General features: G+C 46.4%; 1 protein-coding gene across 3 annotated transcripts in view; it reads right to left on the minus strand.

Annotated features, from left to right (window-relative positions):
- The window catches only part of BABAM2 (BRISC and BRCA1 A complex member 2), a 1,270,030-nt gene that overhangs the window by 1,031,775 nt on the left and 211,363 nt on the right, over positions 1-26,892 (minus strand). For all 3 annotated transcript variants that reach the window (XM_069608726.1, XM_069608725.1, XM_069608724.1), the window contains exon 4: positions 194-288. In XM_069608726.1, coding sequence (XP_069464827.1) covers positions 194-288 — 95 coding nt within the window. The remainder of the gene's footprint in view (positions 1-193; positions 289-26,892) is intronic.

The following is a 26,892-nucleotide window of genomic DNA, read 5'->3' on the forward strand; positions in this document are numbered from 1 at the left end:
AATGCTTGCCACATTCATCGATGATAAACCTGTGATGTGATGCAAGATGGATATATGTTTATTACTTTGAGTATCTCTGTGAAAAATATAAACCCCACTTCCAGGGGCTAGAAACAGAAACCGAGCAATAGGACTAATTACTTAAAGCTTCCGGAGGGACAATAAGTACATTCGCCACGTTGACTCCACTCACATGCAGGGCCGAGGGATCTGGCAAGAACTCTGCGTCTTCTCCAAAGATGAAGTCTGGCGGCAGCTCTGGGTAGAGAGCATTGAAAATAATATCCCCTGTACAAAACAAAAAATCGAGAGGTTGGTAAAGCGAACACTGTTCAGACGACATCTTAATTAAGCTACACTTCTATGATGACAACCAAAGTCGCCAGGAATTGTTGCTTGTGGCCCCGTGCAGAAGAGTTCTAGTGGGTCACGCTGCACTGCATCTTTCGGCGCATTGGTTTAAAACAGTTTTTCTCCCCCTGTTACAGCACAGTTATACACAAAACATAAAGAAATGGAAACGGCCGAGAGAGATTACCAGTGGTTATGACCAATACCATTTAACATCCATCGCTTTTTGATCGCTAGCCTAGAAATATCGACCACAACTACAAAGTAGCACACACTGCACAATGCGGATAAATGGCAGGATTAAAATGTAATGGTTATTGAAAAAAAGTTCTTGCACATTTCCACCTATTCCCGGGCATGCCTATACACTGCAAGAGGATATGTATGCTATTGTAGTGGTGTTTTTATTTATCTTAATATTTCTTATGTAGCTTTGACGAAAACTATTTCCACAATAAAGCAGACATTTTAGAAGTTACCTCAGTTACTACTGCACTCCTCTCCTCCATGCATATGGACCAGGACTGGTGCCATTCTGCAGCGAAAACACTGAAAAAGCTTTAGTGCAGTTAGCGCGCCTGCCCAATGCCACCTCCTCCAGCTTTGGCCCACCAATCCTTCTCCATCTGCCTGAACCAGAATTGCTGCCTGGCTAATTGTAGTGTGGACGGTGGGTGATGGGACTATTGACTAGGAGTACAGTAATCACTACAGTGAGCAACTTTTACTAATCCTACAGAGGCCTGGATTGTCCGTTCGGAAAATCAGCCAAAGCTCAGGGGCTGTCAAAGGTGTGGTTTTAAAACGTATTTTTTTTAAAAAATAGGGCCAGTGTATATTCCACATGGCACTCAAATAATTTTAGTACAATGTATTTCGCTTGCAATTAGTGGCATTTTGGGGCTAGGTGAGTCCTTTTAAATTTTGCAGGCCCAGCCCCATTGACTTGCACGAGCCAGCGCGGGGGAAATAAAGTTAAGAATGCATACATGCATGACGTTGCAGCATGTCTACTTATCATCTGAGTAACTCAATATGTTTTCCCTGTCTCCTGCTGCTGGCACGGCCCATCTTAAAAGGGCATCACACATTGGGAGGGACCCACAATTTAAAAGGGCAATACACATAGGAGCGTCACACAACACTCCTCCTTTTTCATAACGAACGTGTTGCTGAAAAATACATGATTCCGCCCCCATTACAGAATGACAAAACGTATACCACTTGGGAATTATGGGGTAGACAGATAGTAGGATATGCCACTGATACATACATAAGGACTCAGGTAGTTGCTGACATAACACATAGCAACAGGCTCTAAACATAACCAGCGGGCGACGGTCTTGGTTGGCGAACCGCCGGCAGATTCTTGGCAGTTCTACCACCTTTCACAAGACCCTTAATTAACCTGTGGTAAGTGGAACTTCAACCACTGAATGACACCATTGCTAGCTGCTGGCACCATTTAAAGCGTGCCTACAAACTACGGAAGCACAACATCACATCCATTTAACTGGGACCACTTTAAGCATACCATCTACATGCAGGATCCCAGCATCTAAACACATGTCTACTGAGTCTTCTCCAAGCTCCTGCAGTCCTTCACCTAGCATCAGTGTCCGTTCATGATAGTCATTACCACAGGTCCAGGTCCGTTGATGGTACAGTTAAAAGTCCGGCAAAGCCGTACCAGGAGCCACATCGTCTTAGTCCCTTGATGTTGGGGCAGGCAGCGAGACGCGGGTAGCAGGGCGATCAAGCTGAGCCACACGATGTTGACAGGGCAGGGTTGGCAGCATGTTACTCACTACCCTTTTCATTGGCTATGCTCCCTCAAGCATGAGTGTCACTTTACTGCAGTGGCACAGGATGGCGCACATGCACTCGTGCAGAGCTGAACCCTCACTTGCCTGTTGGACTTCTTCTTGGTGGCGGGTGTCAGGGCTGCATGACATTGGTTAGCTAGACCCCAGTGACGGGGTGTCTGGGCCATTCCTTCTCCTCCCCCAGGCAGGAGTCACTGCTGTTGATGCAGCAGCAGTCCTGGCCATTCCTCCTTCCAGGCAGGACAATTGGGCAGGTTCTATCCGAGTTTGGGCTGGCAGGAATCGCACCCGGGGCCACGTCTGTCCATGGATGGTGGGCCTGGTAGGCCGACACTAGTAGCAGGGTGTCAGGGCCACTTGCCAGGCAGGCTAGGCGACCCGAGGCAGGGCGTTGAGGCCTCTTGCTGTTTAGTTCTCTCCCCCAGACAGGAATGTGGGCAGGAAGCTACCAGTAGCAGAGGGCGCACACCTGTGGCAGGGAGTCACTTGGGGCAGGGTGTTGCTGGTGACACGGTGTTGGGGCCATTTGCTGTGCAGACAAGGCGACACTAGTGGCAGGACTGTGGGCTGGGCGCTGCCCGTAGCATAGGGCACACACCAGTGGCAGGGTGCTGGGGTCTATTCTTCTAGCTCTCCCTTGCAGGCATGGGGCTGTTGTCACTGGTGTTTTGTGCAGCCTTGTGCACCATGTTGTGCTCTACATCACCGCCGGGCCTGGGATTTGCAGAGGGCCATGTACAGATTTTGTTTGTGTACGATCCGACAAGGAGCACATCAAAAGTTCACCACCTGCTGGCCCAGGATATCCCTCTCTCAGCTCCGATGCCAGAGCACCCGCAATATTGGCCGCCTCATGGCTGGGTTGTGTAGGGGGCCATTGCGCCATCCTGGAGCACTTCTTACTTTCCCTGCCAGCAGCCGAGATCTGTGAGGGCATGCTACATTTCCACATTGCTCCGACATGGAGCTCTTTGCTTTTGACCGCCTGGTCGGCCCGGGATCTGGTTGGGACCTGGGAGCACTGCATCCTTTTCCAGCACTCTGATCCAGAGTGCCCACAGCTCACTGCCAGCGACCTGGGATCACGTTGGGAGCCGGTTCGGTTTCCCTTTGCTCGGCACCAGAGCACTTCAAGGTATTCACTGGACCCCCACCCTGGCCGCACAAGCACCCTCCTCTCAGAGAGCTACGGCCAGGGAGTATCTGCCACCAGGACGCAGGGCATGGCATCCACCTCTCCTTTCCAGGGTGGTGGATGCCGCCTTCTCCCTCCTCTCTTTTCCTTTTGAGAAAAACAAGGGACAAAAGGGACATCGCAGGGGTATTTCCTCTTTGCTCGTCACCATTATTGTGGGGCCGTCAGCGGTCACACGGCCGGCCTCAGAGGTGCTGGGGGGCCAAGCACCATGTTGGTGTGCCAGGGCCATCCAGACTTACTTGGTGATGCAGGGCAAGGCCCTGTGGGGTCACACCCTGGATGCCGGAGCACCTCGGATGCCAGCAGCATCCTGGATGGTGGGTGCCTGGGCTGGACCCAGGGCACTAGGCCGGTCTGGGGGTCCCAGACCAGCAGGGATGTGCAGGGCCGTGATCATACGCCCAGAACGAGAGACAGAGACAACAGATGTTCCATGGTTGGCGTCCGTAGCCGTTCGCCTGCACTTGCCTGCAGGGCTTCTTTTATTACAGTCATGGCACATCTTAAAAGGTCAATACACATTGGGACAGACCCACAGCTTAAAATGGCAATACACATAGGAGGGTCACACCTAACAGCGAGTACCTAAGTACCTAAGTAAGCGGAGCAGTTCAAAGAGGGTCATCAACATTGCGCCATGACTGCATTCTATGATCTATGATTTTTAAAAATTATTATTAGCAATTCTCTGTGATTCTACTCAACCCCAGAAACGCAGTTGCCTGGAGGTGATTGGCGAGCCCGATGAGTCCTGGAGAAGGAGCGCTAGAAGTAGTAAACAATGTGACATCATCGGGGTCCAGTGCCACTGCTAGCATTCAAAAAAGGCAAACCATCCATCACCCTCAGCCTTGCAAATATAATATGCACAGCCTCCCAGTGAAACAAAATCGCTCATTCAAACTATACGCGCAGAACTCGGATGGAGGGGCTGGGCTGCACAATTGAAAACAAAGTCTCCACTCTGCTCTTGGGTCTTACAGTGTGAAACACGGTTTGCCTAAAACTGTTCAAGCACAATCACGTCTGTTATGCTACACTGAACAACATTAAAAGCAATGTGTATTTTACCTATTCAGAGGCTCTTTAACCTCTTTTCTTATTCCGATGCAGCCTTCAGAAACATAAGGGCGAGAACCCTGTAGTAAAAAGCGCAGTATGAAGGAGTGCACTTACAAGCTGAGAGAGCAGTAAAGGGGACGGGGGGCCCCTTCTGATATTAGCGAGATAAAATGCTTAATAAAACTAATCCATAGCCAAGCACATGTGAGTATAATCAAACTTAGTGGTAGTATGAAACGCTGTAAATAGACCCCAAAAGCTTGCTCCTGCTTTAAACGTGTGCAAGCATTTTGTTGGCGGCCAAGGGTATTGCGTTAAGAGAAGCACACAGTGGTTGTTATTTTTCGAGGTTAACTGATTAGAGCACACAGGGAATGAAGAATACATGACCATTTTATAATTCAAAATCATTTATGAAATGTGATTTTCTAATGGAGCCGGCAAGAACCACAGCAGTTTCAAATCGCCCATAGAGCGTTTTCCCTGGGAAGAGGGTTAGAGTGTTCCCAATATGTCTATGCAGTATGTCTATGGTTCAAGGCTCTGATGGTAGGCGTTCCCATGAGAGTCAGTAAGAGGAGACCACGGCAGAATAATACAATTCTGATGGTCATCTCAAATGTTTCAATCGCATCATTTTGCGTGGTGGGAATTAGGGGTGGATAGTCACAACTCTGTAATTGAGGCTGGTGTGGAAGGTTCATGGACCCAATGATCAATCGCAATGTATTTATTCCTATATGGTCCAAAATGCGAGGTCCAATCATTTTGTGTGAGATGTTTTCTATGTCACACAATCGCAAATGCCAATTATTTTGCTTCCATAAAAGTTTTCATTTTGAGGGCGGCTCTTTGACAGTGCCTTTTCATGCAGTTCTGTTCCACGTTCTGTTTGAATTTGCTGTCCCAGCTTCGTCTGGGTCCCTGAATAAAATGGCGTTCCTTCTTGCACCGGTGTACACTCTCTTTTTTTTACTACTTTTGTAATTTTTGGGTGAGTTCTACGAGGCGACCCCGACACAACCCCACAAATTATGTACTAAACAGGCAGCACGAGCTACAAAAATGGGGCTCAGAGGAAAAAAACAAGGTAGGATCTGGTACAGTTATTGTGAGGTTAGAAAGTAAAAAATGAGAATGGATTTAAGGGGGAGAATGCCTAAACATTGGAAATCCTCATTTTTTTTTATTTGTATTTAATCAAAATTAGATTTTTACAAAAGAAGAAGAAAACTTTTTGTTATCAACTGAAGAGAAAAAAAAAAAAAGTCTACCGTTTCCTGTGTACACTGGTGCGCTCATACCGCTGGTTGATTGAGGGTTTCGATTTTGCAGAATTTTCTCCAAAGCAATGTCTATTAGCTTGGAAGCTGCTATTAGCCATCTAGTTTTGGCTCCCGTGATCAAACGATTCCACCAGACATTTTTGTCGATGACATATGATGATTTGAACATAGGGCCGAGAAAGGCCTCTCTTTCGTGGTCAATTGAAGGGCAAGCCATCAAAAGACGTTTGATTGTTTCTGTGGATTGAGGATCTCCACAGAGTATGCAGGATTTTTCTTTTCATGTGGCCCGAATTGCCAGGACTTCTTGAGTCGGTAGAAGATTTAAACAGGCTTTGAGTAGAGTTCTCATGAGGCGCTTAGTCGGATATTTCAGACAGTACTCCATTGGTTGCTTTAATTTGTTGTAAATTGGTGGCAGGTGGGTTAGTAACTTGTTCGTAGTTGAGTTGTCGTTTGTTTTTATCCAATCCAGCCATTCCATTTTAGATTTTATTCTCATGGAATTCTGAATTAGTTCCTCTTCTGGGCAGGCTATTTTTTGCAGCGTAAGCTTTTGTTTCTCAGCTCAGTTGGTGAGGGATTTGTTGGTTCCCTTCGATATTTCTTCAGAAATCATTTTATATATTTCCAAGCTGTCTTTGTTCCGCAGTTTCCTGTAGAGCTGAATCGTGCTCTGCGCAACTACAGCCTCCAGGGAGAGTAGGCCGAGTTTGCGGCTTATAGGAGCCACTGCTGTCGATTTGGGTAAGCCTAGAGTTGTTCTCCGGATGAAACCTTCTAGCTTTGCCCATAGGGTCATAGGAATGAAAAGATTTGCATCCATGCCGTATGTCAAGGCTGGATTTATTTTGGACTTATAAAATTGGATTGCAGGGAGAAGACTGAATTTACCATATTTTCTGTCCACTGCACGTAGTTGTGCTGTTAGGTTTTTAGTTTTACACCACAGGATTTTCTGCATGCTAAGAGATTTTTTCGAACTGTCGATAGTTACTCCCAAATATTTGAATGAGGGTACTATTTCGATTTTTGATTGGTTCAAAAACCACTTCAACGATTCTTTTTTCTTACGACCTTGCTTTTGAAAAATCAATATTTTTGTTTTTGAGTTGTTAATCTCCAGATTGTTCTCCTTTGTGTACTTTTGCAGATTGTCCAGTTGTCGTTGGAGACCCACCTGGGTGTGGTCTAAAATGATGAGGTTGTCTGCATATAGGAGTCTGGCAACCATTGTGGTTCCTATTTTCGGAGGAAACGATCTAATTGGTTCTTGTGAAGTTTGGAAATCACCGAGAAAAGAGATAAAAAGAGCTGGAGCCAAAGGACAGCCTTGTTCGACTCCTCGATTGGACGGTATAGGATTGGAGAGTAGTCCACTGTTGTTTAGCCTGACTGATATAGGAGTATCCGTGTGTAAAGCGATGATTGGGTCGAGAATCTGACTCTGGCATTTCCAGTTTTTCAGCTTGGCCCACAGTTTGGCTCCGTCTACTCTATTCTGGACATTGTTTAAATTAGAATCGTTTTTGTTGGCACCTGAAGAATCCATTACTTTTTTGGGATACAAGGATGTTTTTCTTGCCTTGTTGGCAGGGGGGAGGTCCTGTATTGCTTCCAGGATTTCTGCATCCGAGAGTTCATTGACCTCATCCAATTTTTTTTACATTGTTTTTTAAAAAAGTCTTTTAACGCCGATGATAGCAATGGGCAGGGTAGAATTTTTTTCCCTGTATCTTTTTTCTTATATTTCTTTTTAGGTTTTTGTGTTTTTTTGAGTTGAACATCACGCTTTAGGTTCTTAGCGGCTATTTGGGCTGCGGGAGATTCAGAGGCCGGTTCTTCCACAATTTCCTCCTCAATATGTTCATTCGATGTGTTGAAGTTGCAGGGTTTAGTTGTTCTAGGCTTAGAAAGGATTTTGGGACTTGAATCGTTTCCGGGATTTTTTTCCCTTTGTGGACTTATTGAAGGTAAATGTTCGTTGGTTGCATGAATTTGGGCCAGGATTCTGACCGGCACCTGCGGAGTGTTTTCATGATTGCTGATGGGCTCTGGTAAATCAGTTGCAGGCTCATCCAATGCGGAGGAGATTGCCACTGGAGTAGACAGAGCATTACCAGGGGCAGCGGCGGCGCAGCCAAGAGGAAAGGGTTTCGGCATCGGTACTTGAGGCTGCATCTCTGGGTTCGTGTTCGTAGTTTCGCCTCCGTCGTCCTGTGGCCTCCCCCCCTAAAGACCGTCCGCCTGGGCTGCGAGCACAGGGGTAGACGCCGACGGTCCTCCGACCGCCGAATCGTCCGCACCTCTCGCCATCGTCGGAGCCTGGCGGGAAGGCTGGGCAGGCTGGACGCCGGTACGGGAAGGGGAGGAGGGGGAAGAGCCCCGCAAGGCAGACGGCAAAGAAGTCGAGGAAGGCGCCGTGCCCTGGAAGCTCGGTGAAACCGAAGGGTCGCCAAAACACAGCGTCCCCTCCCAACTGGGGAGACAAAAGGATCCGAGGTAGGCGCGTCTTGGTTAGTTGAAGGATGCGAGAAATTAGCTGCCTCCGCTTCTGTAGGTTCTGTAGGTTTTGCAGCACTGGATAACAGCTCCGTAGGCGTCAGACATGATACATGACGAGAACGGTGGCCCCCGCTGAAAGGGTTTTCGAAATCAAAACAGGTTATCAGGGATGACACGGTACTACCAGAAGAATCGCTGACCGAAGGTGTCAGAGCAATGATCCTTGGGACCTTCGGTTTTGTAGCCAGATGTTTCATTGACGTAGCATCGACACATTTAAAGTTACTTGAGCACTGAGCAATCTGGCCACACTTGTTGCGCTTCTTGCAGACATGTAGAGATCATTGAGCTTTCCTGTGACTTCACATGAACCGCAAGGCTTCATTTTCGGAAGGTCGCGGGGCGCGGACATGCCGCGGACTGCTGATGACTGCCTCTACCTCGCCTCTAGCTCCGCTCGCCGCTCCGCTCTGGAAACAGGTATTTAGTGGGTCCTCCCACTGTAGAAAGGATAGAGAGGGTAGAGAGACTGCTGATGACTGCCTCTACCTCGCCTCTAGCTCCGCTCATTGATCCCTTGGTCTTCTTCTATCCATCGTTTTGTTCCTTTCCAAAGCATGTTCTATTACAAGATGGCGGACCAGGTGTAAGGGAGGCATGGTATCACAAGTATGACACTGACACAAGAGCTAGAAGTTTCAAAACCTTTATTAAATTCCTAAAGTTCAGAAAAACTCCTACTTTTCCCTATAGCTAAGATGGGAGTAGTCTCTACCATTAAATAATAAATAAATCCGTCCCAAGTCAGTCTATGTCAAATCAAAATGGCCCATGTTAGAAACCAGAGTGTGTATCACAAGCTACTACCCGGGGATCTCTCCCTCAGGTGGCCAGGGCACAGCCATCGCCTTTGGATCCAGACCCTGGGGGTGGACCAGTACGGGAGAATCACCTGGGTGCGGGGTCTTCGGGGAGTGTGAGTGAGACAGCCGATGGCGAGACATGGTGTTTTTTGTTAATCTACTCCATCCTATTTTGTAGGATTTTCCGAAGTCCCAACTACCCCAAACCCCCGCTTTTTACACGAACACTGGACCAAGGAAGAGGCTGACAGAGTAACCAGACTAACTCTGTCACATCCTACTGGACATGTCCTGTTAATCGGGTCAGGCAAAGTCAGGCTCTTTACACTAAGTGCATTTACTCCATACCAGTTAGCTCTCCTCACACAAATAAAAGGCAACACCTAAAGACACAATCTGAACAAGGCGGAAAATGAGTACGAGGAGAACTTCCGGGATGAAAGCACACCTAATGGAACAGAGCATCAGATCAAGGGACAAGAGCAACATGCCGAAAACCCCAAAGGTTCCCTACTGGGGGTTGTTGCCTCTGACAGACTGAAAAACACGTGGACAAGGCCAGATCCCACAAGTGAAGAATGCATTGTGTTTCAAGGATGCCAGCGGCCCTCCGGGTGAACAGCATAGCTGGGGAGGCGAGGCGAAGCCTGTGGTACTAACATTGACTTGTGAAATTGAAATTGTGAAATAGGAAATAGCAAAACAAGAAAGATGCGCATACAGCCGGCGAGTTGGCAAGCAACACGACGTGTGTTAAAGCGAATGAAGTAGCAACATTATATAACAAGTGAAGGCTGCATGTATGTGGATGAGACGCGGAGAAACGTAGACCTGGGAATGAACTTTGAAGTAAAAGGTGGCTGTGAGATCAGCGAAACTAAGTAACAGAGTGGTCCGGCGAAACGAAGTAGCCCATTCAAAAGTCTCAGTGAAAGGTACATTGTTTGAAGTTCTAAAGCAAACAAACAGCAAAAGTCAAGTGTGATTTGACTTTCTCCACGTATCCCCCATGGTTTTCCAGAGGCAACAACCTCCTGCAGGAATATTCAGGGTTTTCCTACCCATCGCCCTTGACCCTCGATCAGTCATCCTGCTCCAATGGGTTCACCTTCGCCTGGGAAGATCTGCTCCTTCTCATGTCCCACCTTGCTCAGAATGTGCATCTATATTCCGCCTTTTATCCCTGTGGGGGCATCTAATGGGTATCAGATGTTTGTGATTAAGGTCACGTGCTTTACTTTGTCTGACCTTAACGGGACATGTTTATAGTTTTATAAGGCGTCTAAGCCCGCAGGCATCAAGGTGCCAAAATTGAGACCATAGACTAAACACAAGTGACACAGGGCACACAGAAAGAGGAAGAACCAACCGTCTATCCTAGGGATTACTTAGAGAGCAGTTTTTAAAGCACGGCGGAACTTCAGGTTATTTCGTTCCAGTCTTATAGTAGTTGGGAGTTTGTGCCAGATTTTGGCCGCTCTAACAGGTAAGGATCGACCCAGTCTATTCGATCATTTGTGAGTAATGCTGTTGGATCTGGCCCTGGTTTCCTGAACACATGGATCTGCTAAGCACGTATGGACAGATTAGTGTTTTCAGATCGAGAGGAGCTGTACCAAAGAGACAAGGGTGTACCAGTGTGCTAGATTTGAAAGCAATCCGGTCTTCCACCTTCAGCCAGTGTAGATCCCTTCTACTGGCTGACATATGGTCTCCTCTCGGTATGTTTTTAATAATGTGCACGGCACTGTTCTGGATTGTCTGACATTTAGTCAGACAAGCAGGGTTTGCCCCTATTAGGAGTGCATTGCCGCAGTCCAGCCTTGAAAGTATAGTGGCTCGGTTAATAGTGGCACAGTTCTCTTCGTTGATCAAAGGCCTGATGTGCCTGAGCAAGCATAGATGATCCGGACCATTTTTGTTTATTTGATTGACATGGGCTTCAGCACTCATTGAGGATTCCAAAGTGATGTCTAAAGTTTTTACTTTGCCTTGGACCAGGGTTGCATTGTTCTTGATATTAAAGGTGGTGAAATCTGCGCTCAGCTTAGCGCGAGCCTGCCAGGAGCTGAAAATAAGGAGTTCGGTTTTACTGCTGTTTAGGCACATACAGTTCATAGTCATCCACGCCTCGATGATGTTGTAAACGCCTCAGATTTTACTAGCGTCCTTGAGTAGTTGCTGCTCAGCTCTAGCATTAGCTGATTGTCATCAACGTAGTTAGTAAAGGCTGTGCCAGAGGTCTCCAACAGGGCACAGAGGGGTCGGAGGTATAGGTTAAAGAGCACAGGTGACAAATTGGCACCCTGTGGTACTACACAACTAACAGGAGCTAGAGATGAGAAAGCGTCTCCCCAATCGATTTTGGACATTCGTTTGGCAAGGAAGGAGTGAATCAAATCGACCGCCTCCTTTGAGCAGCTTCCTGCCTGTTTTGAGAGCTTGCAGTAACCTGCCGTGGTCCAGCAAATCAAAAGCAGCAGACAGGTCAAGCAACATCAGCACACCAGCTTTTCCTTCATCCATTATCGTCAACATATGGGTCTGCAGGTCGATAAGTGCTGTCTCTGTGCTATGGACTTGCCTGAAGCCTGATTGTTGTTTGTGCAGAATGTTTTTATCTTCCACGAAGCTTTGGAGCTGCCCTGTTGCAGTTTGTGATTGGTCTGAGGTTACTTCGTCACGGTTTTAATAGCTTCGGGGATGTAGCAGTCTGTAAAAGAGGCATTGACCATGCAGGTAAAGAACAGAACAAACAGTTTTTGGGTGATCCAATATGATCCTCGGAGAGGGAGGCAGATGTTTTCGGCGCATGAGGTGGGTCGCATTGTGGTCCACAAAACTATCCGAGTTGGTAACTGGGATAAATGCAAATCTCTCCTTTTCTGGTAGCTCAAAATGGTTTGTTTGGATCCCCGCCGTTGGGTCCGAATGGGAAAGTGCCTGGCTGATTTTCTCTCAGGCTTTGAACATTTTAGCTTCAAACGCGTTTTGTACTTCTGCACAGTCGGCTGCCGTGGACTGGACAAGTCCAATGAGATATGCAAGTTTTAGCCTGTTTACCCTCAGTCCTCCTCGGCCCAGTGTTTGTGTAGAAAGGGGGGGGGCAAGTTAAAACATTGGCATATCCTACAAAATAGAATGTTTGTGGGCACAGGAAAGGGGGGGGGGGGGTAACACGTCTCGCCATCGACTGCCTCACCCCCACTCCCCAAAGACCCCCTGCCCATGCGATTCTCCTGCACTGGTCCATCCCCAGGGTTTGGATCCAAAGGTCGATGGCTGTGCACTGGCCACCGGAGAGAGAGAGATCCCAGGGGACTAGTAAGTGAGACACCCTTTGGTTTCTCACACAGGTGAGAAAAAAAAGAACTGCATGGTCCCCAGTGACAGATCTAGAATCCAATATGGATAATTTATATTAGAGAGAGTCACACAGGCTACTTTGTAGCAGCCCCAGTAAGCAGATGATGTGCTGTGTGTTACTGACATTAAAATGAGAAAGGCAAGGCTCTACATGAGCAAATTCGCTAATGTGCAATTATAATAAACAACGTTTTTAAAAGCCTCCATAAAACTAATGCTTCATGCACAAAACCCAACCCATTCGTAATAGAGTTTGAGAAACAATAGAACTGAGAAGGGAGTTCCAAGGGGGCGCGGGTTGCATGTTGGGTGGGTCTATACTGATTAAGAAGTGCATGCCTCTTTGGCCTAGCTACAAGTTACATTTCTGGTCCAGGGCATGACTTGGCTCCATTCCCAGATGTGAGAGATTAATGGAACTGAATGTAAGAGAACATGCCACGGGGGAACGTACGCCTTGGAAAAATAAGCATGCCGCATGATGCAACGAGAAATTAAACATTTTTATAATTTCCTGAAATTACAGTATGTACACAGCCAACGCTGTTCTCTGTACTTGGTTATGCTGCCCTGTGAGCTGCCACTTTGCATGCCAACACAGGCATCACCACTGTTAACTCCCACAGCAGCATCACTGTGACATAAGACACTCATCAAGCCACCCAGCCCCTCGAACTAAGAAATCCTTGGTATAGGGATGGTCTACCCACCATGCCAGTTTAGAGAACTCCAAAGTCAATCACAAAGCCCTTCTCAAACGTGTATGCAGGGACAGGGGATTCTAGAAACCAGTCCTGCAACGGTACGGCACATCATCCATCACGAGCAGACATCTGCCCGTCCAAGTGAGCTGTAGTAGAGTTGCAACATCACTTGCCACGTTCCACAAAAGTGTTCATCATCTCAGTCAACATTTTCATATGAACATCCATATCCATCAGTATGCTGAAAATACTAACTCTTGCTACTCTATGCCGTTGATATGCGTTGCTAACAGCACTGTCAATGACAACCATACACAAACACTGCCTTCCTCTCATCCAAACCTGGATGCCAAGTGGGTACCTAAACCGTAATCCGACCAAGACTGAATTCATCCTCTTTGGAGCAGCTCAAACAACTTTACTAAAAACTCAATATACTCGCCACACCCAACGCCTCGTTCGCAATCCATAAGTTTCACCACCAACAAAAGTCTTTCACTCAACTCCTGTTTCACCATGAGAACACGGACAGCAGGGTCTTAGCTCAAGCTCATCTGCAAAACCAAGGCTTGCCTCACCTGCAAACATATCACACCCATCCGCAACTCAACTTGCCTGCCTGAGAAGCTGAAGATTTCAGAAGGCCAGTAAAACACGTTAAGTCGCAACATTAGAAGGCTGATACTCAAGAACTGCAGAATACAGAAAACATAAACTTTCCTGATATACACCAGGAACACGAACCGGACTACCAACTGCCATATAACTAGCCCCCTTTCTCCGACACTTCAGAAAAGGATTAAAAGTGCTACTCATCCAAGGGCAACGCGCTGAACTCTAACCACTCCACGCTCCTCTCCTTCCCCTAACCCAGATGGACCATTTCCCCTCTAACCCTATTCTAACACTTCTTCTCTAGTAACTGTTATACAGCCTGCATTTATTGCTAGCTAGGCTTGCCTTCATTTAATACACCTACATAAAAACACACCGATTCAGAAAATCATCCCAATTTCTGTTTGTTTTTACTTGAAAAGCCAGTCACATAGCTTATACCTTTGAGGTCTCTCTCAGGAGATCTATAACCAACCTAGGTGTCACCATGGACTCTGGGCATAAAAGAAAATAGCCAAAGATCATACATATGGTAGAGTAAAGAATCTGATCTTCAGCTTCTGATTTACACAATCGCATTCTATGAATCACAATTTCATCATGATAGACCCTTGTGAATGCAGAATAAAGTCTCAGAACCTTAATCATAAGTTTTAGAAATGTGGCTGCAGCACCATGAAGGCCGAAGGGGAGGACAATGATTTGAAACAGCGCCTGCGGTGTGGAAAAAGCAGTCTTTTCTTTATCAGAGGAGCTCAGGGGGACCTGCCAATAACCCTGGTTGAGATCCAGGGTGGTGATGTATTTAGCATTTCCCAACCTCTCTATTAATTCATCTATTCTTGGAACTAGGTATTTATTGCAGGGGAGATTAAAATGAGTCTTTGACAATCAACACAAAAGCGCCAATTAGGGAGGACCATGGGCTCTCATGGGGCTCCATCACTCCCATCTTTACCATGTTGGTGATCTCCTCCTCTATAAACTTCCTGTGCACCTCAGGGATGCGATAGTGCTCGAGTTTATGGTCTACCCATGAGGAGCTTGCATGTAATGAAGAAACATTCTCACCCTTCCTCGCTCTTCAGAGAAGACTTCAGGGAATTGGTTCATCAGATCTTGGAGATCCCATTTTTGTTGGTTGGTTAGATTCTCTGGGATCAGGCTGGCGCCATGTTACTGCTCGACCAAGAGGGGCACCATAATGACTGTTTTGTTCAACTGGGTCGGCTCTCCAGATCTTTTTTTTAAAAACTTTATTTAATACTGGCATGTTAACATTACAAGAAGATCATGTTTCACATAAAACAGTACAGTATCCAAGCACGTCATAGGTATAAAATGCGATCACTTATAGAAGATTAGGGATGTAGGAGGGGGAGGGAGGGAGGGGAAAGGAGGCAGGTCATAGTGGGTCGCATGGTGGGGGATCCTGTCCTCATGGGCCTTGTCCTATCTTCCTCCGACACTAAGTATTTTCTGAGAGGGCCCCATATGTCTTTGGGCCTCGAGGTGGACTGGACCCCTCGAACATAGGATTCTTCACATTCTTGTGTGCTGATCAAGTCTCGCATCCAGCCCTGGTATGTTGGGGGATGCTTGGATTTCCATTTCTTGAGGATGTTCCTTTTGGCCACTGCTCCACCCACCGCAAACAGTCTGCGGGTCTTGACCAATGTCTTCCCTATGTCCCCCAGTAGGTATTTCAGTGGGGCGACCGTAATGTTTGTGTTTAGAATGGAGTTCATAGTCTTTGCCACTTTATTCCAGAATTGTTTAATTGGTGGACATTACCAGTACATATGTATGGCGGTAGCGTTAAGTGTGCCACATTTGGGGCATGGCAGTGGTTTGGAGGGATCAAACTTGGAGATTTGCTTGGGGTAATGTGCAGGTGGTTCAGAATTTTAAATTGGATAAGTCTTAAGTTTGCGCAGAGGGAGATAGTTTTTGTGTATCTGCAATAGTTTGTCCATTGTTGTTCTTCTATCTGAATGTTAAGTCTTTTTCCCATTTGGTTTTAATGTCATTCTTAGATGGTGTGTTGGATTGTGTTATCCTGTATAGCATGGAAACATTGCCTCTGAAACCTTCTTCAGTAAGGATTTCCGCTAGGAACTTGTGGGTTGGAGGAGCGTCCGCGAAGGTCAGCCACTTTTTCTTGCAGGCAGCCTTTAGTCGTTGGTAATGTAGAGTTGTGGATAGGCCTTTCCCTGCCCTGTTTTGGATTTCTGGCAACGTGAGGAACCGACCCTCGGCGAAAGGTCCCCAACTTTGGCTCATTTTTCTGGGTCCCATGTTTTTGTATGGTGCGGTCCATTGTGGGTTACAGACCTTGGTAGTGCCATAGAGGCGAGTGTGCCCAGTAGGCTGTTTCACATCCTACTCTCCTGAGGATCTGCACCCATGCTCGCACTGTCGAAGCCATCGGATCGACAAGTGACTTTTCTCTTGCTACCTTAGCAAACATCATGCTTTTGAGTTCCAGGGGAGATGCAGCACATTTTTCTGCATGTATATGCGCAAATTGTTCTACAGTATTGGCCCAGTATTTTGCGAAGTGCGCCTGTGCCGAGTAGTAGTATAGCTGAAAATCAGGGGCTGCCAGGCCGCCTGTATCTTAATTATCGCAAAGTTTGGACCATCTTATTCTGGGGCTCTGCCCTCCCCAGACAAAACGTGTGGCGAGTTTTTGTAGTGTATCGAAGAATTTTTTGCCCGGCCAGATCGGGATTTCGTTAAATAGGTATAGTAGTTTTGGAACTACCAACATTTTCAATAGGGCAATGCGACCGTATAGGGATAGCGGCAGCTTGATCCATGCATTGAGTTTGCATTCCAGTTGCGTCAGTTATGGAGCGTAGTTATTGGCAAACAAGGTTCGCCTATCTGGCGCCATTATGAAGCCCAGGTATCTTGTACTGGTAGGGGACTAGAGTAAGCGTTCCATAGAAGCGGTCTGTATAGTGGACTCGGTCAGTGGGATTATTTCGGACTTGGCTTGGTTGATTTTATATCCGGAATATTTGGTAAATTCTGCTAGATCTCGTAATACCGGTGCGAGATGGGTGTCAGGGTTCCTGATATATAACATTGCGTCGTCCGCATAGAGGGAAATGAATTGTGGGGATCCCATTATGCGGATTCCTCTCAAGGCATGGTTACATCGCAGACATGCCACCATCCCCTCTATTGTTAGTGCAAATATCAGCGGAGAGAGTGGACAACCTTGTCTGGTAACTCTTTGTAATGTGAAGGTGGGTGACAGCGTTTTGTTGGTTCGTACTCTGGGCGTAGGGTTGTTGTACAGTATGTTTATGAAGCGGATAAAGCCTGCGCCGAACCCCATCTTGCTCAGGATTCCATACATGAACTTCCATAAGATGGAGTCGAACGCTTTTTCTGCGTCTAATGTGACTGCCACCGTCTTTGCTCGGTGGTCTAATTGGGAGGTAATGGCGAAGAAGCGCCTGAGGTTCAGGGCAGTGGAGCGTCCAGGAATAAACCCTGATTGATCAGGGTGTACTAGTTTGGTCATATAGGGATTCAGTTTGTTGGTTAGGGCCTTAGCGAACATTTTTTGTGTCGACGTGGATGAGGGACAGCGGTCTGTACGAGGAAGGAAATGTGCGGGCTTGTGCGGTTTTAACAGGACGGTGATGATGGCTTCTCTCATTATAGGGGGGAGCATTCCGGATTCAAGAGCTTTCTCCCATACTTTTACGAGCCATGGGGCAAGTTCATCTCTAAATATTTTGTAGAGGTCTGCCGGTAGGCTGTCTGACCCTGGTGCTCTGCCCGCCTTAAGGTCTTTGATTGCTTGCTGTAGATCCTCTAGGGTTAATGGTAAATCGACTGTGGCTCTTTCCTCTCTAGTGAGCTTGGGGAGCGGGAAGAAGTCCAAATATTCTTGTAGTTCTTCTGTTGATACTTGGTAAGCATTTGTGTAAAGCTTTTTATAGAATTCTCGGAAGACGTCGTTCACCCTAAGGTGGTCTCCATGGGTCCCACCTCGATCGTCTGTGATGCTGGTGATTTGTCTGTGACCCTGTTCAGTCTTGCTGAGGTTAGCCAGTAGCTTGTTGGATTTATTGCCATCTCCATATTTCCTGGCCTTGATTGGTTGCGCAGTGTACCACACCTCTTGTTCTGCTAGTGCCATGCATTTTGCAAGGGCTTCATGTAGCGCAGCTAATGCAGTGGGTTCTGGTGTTCTTGTATATGCCGACTCTGACACTTTAATGTGGTCTTCTGCTAGGGCTAGCTGGGTGTGTATATCTTTCAGCGTGCCATGCACCTTGGAGATCAGGTGTCCTCTTAACCATGCCTTAAAGGATTCCCAGACTGTGTGGTGTGATTTCACCGAGTTTGGTTCCGGTCGAAGTAGTCTTGCACTTCGATACGGAGCGCTTCGTGGAGTGAGACATCTCGTAAGAGGTCTGCAGGCATTCTCCATAGGTGGTGTTGTGGAGTAGAAGGCCCAATCTGGATTTCAAGTACCACTGGTAAGTGTCCGAGAGTGCTCTCGGCAGTATAGTGCATTCTTTTAGTCCCGAGATGCAGCTTGTGGAGCAGAGCCCGTAATAAATTCTGAAGCTCGACCCATGGATGTATGAATGAAATGTTTAGTCTCTGGTGTTGGGATGCATTTCTCTGCAGGCATCTGCGAGCGGTAAAGAGGACATGGCCTGTTTTATGGTAAGTGCTGATTTCGAATTCGACCGCGGCATGGTAGATATCCTGTCAAGTTGGGGGTCCAGTATAGTGTTAAAGTCTCCTTCCCATATTATTCTTGTTTCTTCTGTTGGAGATATCAGGGATATTACCTGCCAACGTTGGGGCCGTAGGTGTTTATAATAATCAGTTCTTGGCCATGTAATAGGCCCCATATTATTACGAATCTTCCATTCGTGTCTATTTTAGTTTTTTGCACTTGGAAACCCAGTCTGCGATGAATCAATGTTAGGACTCCCCGTGATTGTGATGAGTAGTTTGTTGTGAACACTTGTGGACCCCAAGCATGGCCAAGTGAGTTGGTCATCTGTTCCGTGATACGAGTTTCTTGTAGCAATGTCGATTCTATGTCTATTGGCATATGCATTTATTTTCCTGACCTTGATTGGGTTCAAAAGACCTCTCACGTTCCAAGTCTGGTGCTTCTAGTCCTTTGCTGGTGTGCCATTCGTGAGGTATCTGTAATGTGCTGCTTCCGTTTTGCGGTAGTCTTCTTCCCGTTGTACCCATGTCAGGGTTTTCTCATTACTATAACAACATTTATTAAACTTTATGAACTTTTTGACAACAAAACTTTGTCTTGTACTGGCAACTGGCCAGTTTTATTCCCTTTCCCCAACCCTCACCTTCCCCCCAATCTGGCGGTGTATGCAACTTTGCAAGCAAGAACTTCAAACAAAATGAAAGGGGGGCGTATGTGGACCGGCCTCATTTTAGGATCGCAGCTTCCGTGGTCACGTGGATCAGTGTGCTGTTCTTTTACAGGAGTGTGTGTTGTGGGCCTGTGTATCTTTTCCTGAATATTTGCTGGGAGCATGACTTTCAGTACTCACTTGGTATCTCCGGTATGTGGCGTTCAATGAATGCCATGGCGTCTTCTGGTGATTCAAAAAACTGTGTCTTGCCTTTGTATTGGATGCGGAGCTTGGCGGGGAACAGCATTGCATATATTATTTTCCGCTCCCTGAGTACTCTTGGCTCTCCAGATCTTTAAGCGATTCAAATGATAGATTTGTGTTTTCTGCCACCTGTCCGGTTGGAAAATTCAGTAATTGAGGGTTCCATTCCTTTTGAGTATTTTGTGAGGGTCTGAACACCTAGTGACCATTTTATTTTCAGAGGTAGGTAGGAGGACCAATACTTGATCGTCCATTGAAAAAGATCTAGTCACCACGCCTATCGATCATAAGTGGTTGTCTGGTGTTCTTGTGGTCTTAAGAGGTCTAGGCTTACAATGTCCCTTACTGCCTTCATGTGGGATTTCAGTTTATGCCGGCTTGGGATACAGGTAATGAAGCCTACTCTCTCACTTCCCAAGTCTCTCTCAGCATTTCATGTACATCTCTGGGTTCTCAACCATATATGAGCTTGAAGAGGGAATATCCCAAAAAGGATTGAGGAGATTTTCTGACTGAAAAAAGAGCCCACCTTATCAACAGATCCACGTTTATGCTGCCTGTTTCCACCAGTTTACGTAATATATACATTTCAGGGTGTGATCTGTCTGCAGATGGTAAACCGATGTTCGCAGTGTTTTTTTATATCCAGTACCTCCTTTACCTCTTGCATTAGGCGAGACATAAATGTTATGCCCTGATCCGGGAGAATTTCCTTCACAAACTCTACCCAAAAGAGCAAGGGAATAAAGTGTATGAGAATTAGCATTTGCTGGAGGATGTTGTTTCTGAGTGGGGGGGAAGGCTGCCGGTAGCGGGTCGCATAATCCAGGATGACCAATAAATATTTGTTCCCTAATTTAGATGGTTCAAGAGGTCCTACCATGTCCATTGCGATTCTCAAGAACGATCCATCAATAACCAGCAATGGTTGAAAGGGAGCTCTTGATACAGGGATCTTTTGAGATGTCACAATTGGATAGGTCTTAACACCAGTGTATATGCATGGGCAATAGAACGTGGGACGGACCTGATCTTGAGTCTTGGATACCCCCTGGTGACCGGCCGTTAAGTGTGAATGAGCAAATTCCATAACCACCCTCATATGGCTCCTGGGGATCACCAGCTGGGTTTTCCGGGTGCCATCCCACTCGCTGAAACCCCGATATAGTAGAACCTTTTTCTTGATGAAAACTTACTCATTCTATTACCAGCCATGACCTTCAGAGGCAGCTCTTTCTAAGGCTTCTGCCAGGTTCTGGTCATTCCGCTGTGTGAATGCTAAGTCAGATAAGGTAGTGGTATGTATCATCCCCTTCAATATGGGCAGGTTGGGTCAGGATTTTGTCAGCTTCCCCAAACCCTAGGGGGCCTCGAGATGTTTGGGAAAGATTGTCTAGTTCCTGTAAGACTGGGCTCATAATTATTTTCTTCGGGATCCCTTGGGCAACAGGTTTCCCTTTTTCCAACATATAAGGCTGGGGCCTTGAGTTTTGTAGCACAATTGAATGTCCCCTTGATAGTCTGGGTCTATAGTCTCCACTGCAACATCAAGAGAATATGGCCAAGTTAGGCTAGATTTGGCTGCCACTCTAAGATAGCTGCCTTGGGCATGGGAGATGCAAACCCCGTTGGGACTCAGCCTCCTTTCTACACTAGGGATCTCCATTTCCTTAGTACTGAAGAAACCAAAATCAACAGACTGAGTAGCCTTTCCTTTTTTTTCACTTTGATGTTTACTGGCATTTTCATGAGGCAAAACATTCCTTTTCGTTAAACACATAAAAATCAACAATCTTCAATCTTCGCACCCCCTCACATGTACTACCATAAGCGTTCACCTAGCGAAAGTTGCAGCGAGCAATTGCATCAAAGAGTTCAGACATTTTTGGTGGCAAGTGTTCTTCTTGTATGATATGATATGATATGATAGGTTATTTATAACGCGCTTAATACCCAGAGGTTTCTAAGCGCGGACCCAGGGATCGAACCTGTGTTGCTCTGTGTCGTCTTGTTTCCAAGTCGAGCAATGTTCTTTAATCCAACTGAGGACTTCTGCACAATATACCTGTACCTTTGGACGGTCCCACCACATGTGGTACCATGACCCCGGTTGTCCACACACTCACTCGGGCAGAGTGGGGAGGACTACGCAAACATCTTGGACAATCTTATGGGGGGCAAGTGCCAACAGTGTAGGATCTTAAAATTGTGCTCCATTGCTGCGATGTAAAGGTTGCCGGCAAACAATTTGTAAATCCTCCCCCAGGTGTCGTCTGGTATCTCTCCCTCAGGAGATTTTAACTCTAAGAACTGTTTCAACCTCCCCTCCAGGTCTGCCATGACCAGTACCCTATACATTCTGGACAGCGTTCCTCTCCTCGTAGTAGACTCAGTTAGGATTTTCTCAAAAGTGGCGAGGAGGCACAAGATTTTGGAGTGCCATTTAGGGTCTGTCATTATACCCTTCAGGCGCAGGTATTCAGAAATATTCAGTAATTTAGCTCCCAGGGCCTTGTAATCAATGAAGCTGTTCCCCCTGAACAGTTGGGTGTTGTAATGTAGCTTGGAGTGTTGTGAGGTCATGGGTTGGTGGAATGTGATGGTTGGAGTGTTGTACAGTTGACCGCTCGGCTTGTAGTGATAGAGAGTGGTGGTGTATGGGTGTGGGGGCAAGCCCGGTGTTTCCCTTCTGATGGTAAACAACCTGTTTTTTTTTATAAATACCGCCTATTCTTAAAACACCACTGAATTATGGGTTATAATTGCATGGGATTTTTGGGACATGGGGTGCAGTAAGGGTAACTGCATGGACTACATTCATTATGAGACCCTCTTGGAACACCGCTTCAAAGCACTCAAAGGTGACATTTCAATAATTGAGTCTTGTTTGGTTTAGTTTAGATTATTTGATAATGCGCTCCAAACCCTGGGGTAGCCAGGTGCAGCGGTAACAAGAATACTTAAGCTTGGTTACATACAATCGGTACATACAGGGGATGTATTACATGTTATTACAGTATTTACAGTAGAGATATACGAAATGTGGGAACTTCGCATCACACAGAGGGTGGTGAGGTAGTCTATAGTACAGGTTTCACGAATATCATGGTAGTTACATGCAATGATCATTGGTCCAGAGCCAACTTTTCACGTTACATCTGAATCTAGAGTATGGTTGATCAACTCTCAATGCTGTAGGGTGTGCATTTCAGGCACGGGCAGCTCTAACAGGGAAGCTTGCTCCACCCGCTTTGGTTAGTCTGAATCTAGGAATTTCTAGTAAGAGATGGTTAGAAGCTCTGGTGTGGTGACTAGAGGATTTTCTGGTCAGTCTAGCCGAGATATATGGGGGCGCAGTATTGCTATGGTTGAGAGATGGCGTCTTGAGGGGAATTCTGTCACTAATTTTTAACCAGTGATGGTCTTTCCCGATATTGGATATATGTACTCTGCGGGGTATGTCCAAAGCTGCTCTGCGAGCATTATTCTGTAATATTTGCATTTTGTTTATGACAGTTTTATTGGCACCTGCATATAGGGCGTTGTAGTAGTCCAACTTAGACATTACTAAGGCGTTGGCAAGAGTGATACAGTTAGTTTTGGAGAGGTCGGGTCTACAGAACCCTGATTAATTTGCAGGTGTAGGCTGTGCAGGAAGCCAAAGAATTGACTTGTTTTTTAAGAGATAGTGTGGAATCAAGGTAGAAACCTAATGTTTTTACCTCAGTTACCACCTTGATTATGTTGCCATCAATATTAAAGGCCGTGTAGCTAGGGCTAAGTTTTTTGAGGTTAGCGTCGGAACCCAAGATCAGTATCTCGGTTTTGTCGTCATTCAGGCAGAGGCTGTGAGAGGCCATCCATGCCTGAATGAGGAGGTAAATCTTGTTTACTAGAGCTGTGTCTTCGACAAAGTTGCCAGACAGTGGTATGAGGATCTGCGGGTCATCCGCGTAATTAGTATAGGTTACCCCCACTCTGTCAAGTTTGTCAAAGAGTGGCTTAGTGAAGATGTTGTACATTGTGGGGGAGACACATGAACCTTGTGGGACACCACAGGTGATTTGTATTGGGTCCGCTGAAGCTACAGGGGAGAACACTTTCATTGTACGGTTGGCTAGGAAGGATTGTACCCAGGCTATAGCTTCACTTGAGAAATGGGCGGCTGACGCTAGATGCTTGCATAACACTGCATGGTCCACCAGGTCGAAGGCCGCTGATAAGTCAAGGAGGAGGACCATAGCTGTTTTACCTTTATCCTTCAACTCGTCGATTTGTGTCTTGAGGTCAATTAAGGCCGTTTCAGTGCCGTGTTGTGGTCTGAATCCAGATTGGCGTGATCCTAGTAGTTGGTTTGTCTCCAGATAGTTTTGGATCTGGAGGTAGGCTACTCTGTCAATAATTTTAAGGAGGAATGGGACCGTGGTAATGGGCCTATAATTAGTGGGGATGGCTGGGTCAAGGGTCTGTTTTTTGAGGAGAGGCAGTACCCAGGATTCTTTGAGGTTGGTACTAGATCTAAAGGAGGCGTTGATTAACTTAGAGATGAAGGGTGCTAAGTCTCGAGCTAGGTCCTTGATAACTTGTTTCAGAGATGATATAACCTTTTCAGTTTCCAGAATGGATATGTTGGTAAACCTGAATGGTGTGCAGCTGCTTAGTGTATCTGTTCTAGGAGTATCTATCAGAGGGGTAGTATGTGTTCCCGTGGAACTCAAGGATGCTTTCTTCACGATTTTGATTTGTAGAGTCATTATTTTATTTGCTAAGGCATTTTGGATGCTCGTACACCATGGTTTGTTCTTGGGGATGCAATCGGGTTTTCCATTTCCCGGAGGATGGAGAAAAGTTCTTTAGAGTTAGAGTTAGCTTTACTAATTCTCTCATTGAATGTGTCTTTTTTGGTTTGGATTATTTCTTTCTTATATTTGTTCGCAAGGTTGGCAAGTAGAGTTTTATTCTCAACTGAAGGTGTGTGCCTCCAAATAGCTTGGAGTTTACGTTTTTGGATTCGTAGTTCTTTGAGATGGGGGTAAACCATGAGTTGAGGTGAGATTCTTGTTTACTTTTACATAGTTTGATAGGGGCAATCGTGTCCAAGGCTTTGGACATAGTGTTATTGAATGTCTCAACTAGCGTATTTGGGTCAGAGTTAATAGCGCTAGCAGTGAGCGCTGGTAGGAGGAGTGGGAGTAGTTTTTCAGCACTCATTTCTTTTTTGCTTCTAGTTGGCAGGGGTGGTTCTATTTCACGATTATTTCATTTTAGAGGTTCTATAATGGATGAGAAACAAATAAGGTAGTGGTCGGTCGAGGTTTGTGGTGTGATATTCGAGATGGTGGTGGCACAATTACGGTTGGCTATCCAGTCTAATGTGCGACCTTTTATATGTGTAGGAGCCAAGACTTTTTGGGTAAGGTCATGATCGACTAAAATTGATTGGATAGAATGGGCCCGTTTGTCCTCAACATCATTAAATCCCAGGTTGAAGTCACCTAGTAGTAGGAGCTGGGTGGACTCTTTGATGATGTTGGTGAGGAGGCTGGAGAGGTCTTCCTCAAAGTTACCAAGAGGGCCTGGGGGTCTGTACACAAGAAGAATGGTTAGTGTACTATTGTTAGAAATAGGTAATTTAGCTGTGAGTAGTTCGCAGGATGTCATTACTGGAGGTGGGGTAAGTCTTGCAGCTAGCGTGGTTTTAGCAATGATAGCCAGGCCACCTCCTCTGGAGTTGGGCCGATCGACTGAGCATATTGTAGTTGTCTGGTATGGCAATCATAAGTGCGGGACCTGCAGCAGCGTGGAACCAAGTCTCGGAGACAGCCAGAAAATCTAGGTTATCCATAGCGAGTATGTCGGCAATTTCCGTGTTTTGTGCTAAGTGGGACCCTGATTGATAAGGGCTCCCGATAGGGTGGGAGTTGTGATTTTTTTCTTGGATAGGTCCACGTTTGGGGTGCTTGGATCTCTTCTGGTTATGAGAGTCGGTCTGTGTTTTTGGACGCCTTTCAGCAGCTATGGCAGTTGGGTTAGGGTCGGAGGCAGTCAGAATGGGTGTGAAGCCTGATGGTCTAGTTCTTTTGTTTTTGAGTTCATAAAGTCGTGGCAGCCTAGCTCTAAGTCGCGTGTTTCTCTCCTGCAAATTGCAGGGTGTAGAGTTAGTGTGGGCCATTGTTGTGTTGATGGTTAGAAAAGTCCAAAGTAGGGAACAGAATGTGTATCTAAGGTAAGTCTTGGAGATGTGCATGTTGGGATATAAAAGCAGGGGGGCACCTGGGTTTGACAATCCCAGTAGTGATTACAAATGCATACAAAAAACAGCAAAAGGGGCATCTAAGTTTGACAATTCCAATGGTGACTAAAATGCATACATGCACCGCAGAGGGCACCCAAGTTTGACAATTCCAATGGTGACTGAAATGGATATATACAGCGGGAAGGGGAGTCAATATCAATAGCAGAGTATATACTTAGTGCAGATGCAATTGGCTAACACGGACAGGGGCATTGTACTTACAGTAAGCTCTCACAGTACGCATGGTGTTGCAGGGTACATAGTTCATGCAGCATGCTGCAGAGTGGTGACGCAAATTGTTCGGTGTATCAGGATGTGGACAGGGTTGTAAGTAGAAACCTCGTTTTAATGGACCTGGTTTGGCCAGTTGGGTCGGACAAAGGGGGTGGCCGCGCCGTGCTTTCATGCGCTAAACAGGCAAAGAAACAGGCCTTTTCAGTGAGGGCCTTCTCAGATTGAGGGCCGGCTTCCGCCAGCCGGTCAGGATTTCCGGGTAAAAAAAAAAGCATTGCTAAGCAACTGGCACAACAGCCTCGTTTCCGTGCCGTTCTGCCTGCTAATAGCTGGCGGCCATCTTAGATCAGGCGCACAGGGGAACAAAGGCTTCCCAGCTGATACAATGCTTCGCCTGCATACAGGGAGCAACGGGACTCATTTTTGCTGCTTGGCGAAAGTTGCTGGCATTAGGGATCAGTGCTGGGGCATCCGCAGGGTGGTCCTCGTTCCTCGTGTTGGTCGGTGTGCACTCGAGTGAGCTGGCAATGTTCCTGTTACGATGCGCTGGGGAGGGGCCGGACAGAAGAGATCCACTCACCGCCCTGAATTAAAGCGATGAACAGTTGACCTCAATGTGCACTGATATGCCAAATACACTAGTCCTAAGCATAGGACAATGTGCTGTTGGAGTAAGAAATAAACAACTACAAATGGCAGAGGGGGGACGTACTTAATGGCCAACTTGGACAATGGCAACGGGCCGTGCTATTGGGCCTTGGGCACTCTCAACAGCCTCTCTTGTCCTCATTCTGGCCCTCTTGGGTGTAAATTAGTGGCAAAAAGGTGTGGATGGTGAAAAAGAAATAATTATTACTATGGTATTTATTGAGCACATGCCTAGCTTCAAGAAGCAACAGAAGGCTTTAGAGAGGTATACAAAAATACAGATACATAACGGAGTGTTTTACAGAT

The sequence above is a fragment of the Ambystoma mexicanum genome, chromosome 4q, assembly GCF_040938575.1.
Source record: "Ambystoma mexicanum isolate Mex_15411 chromosome 4q, UKY_AmexF1_1, whole genome shotgun sequence".
Taxonomy (NCBI): Eukaryota; Metazoa; Chordata; class Amphibia; order Caudata; family Ambystomatidae; genus Ambystoma; species Ambystoma mexicanum.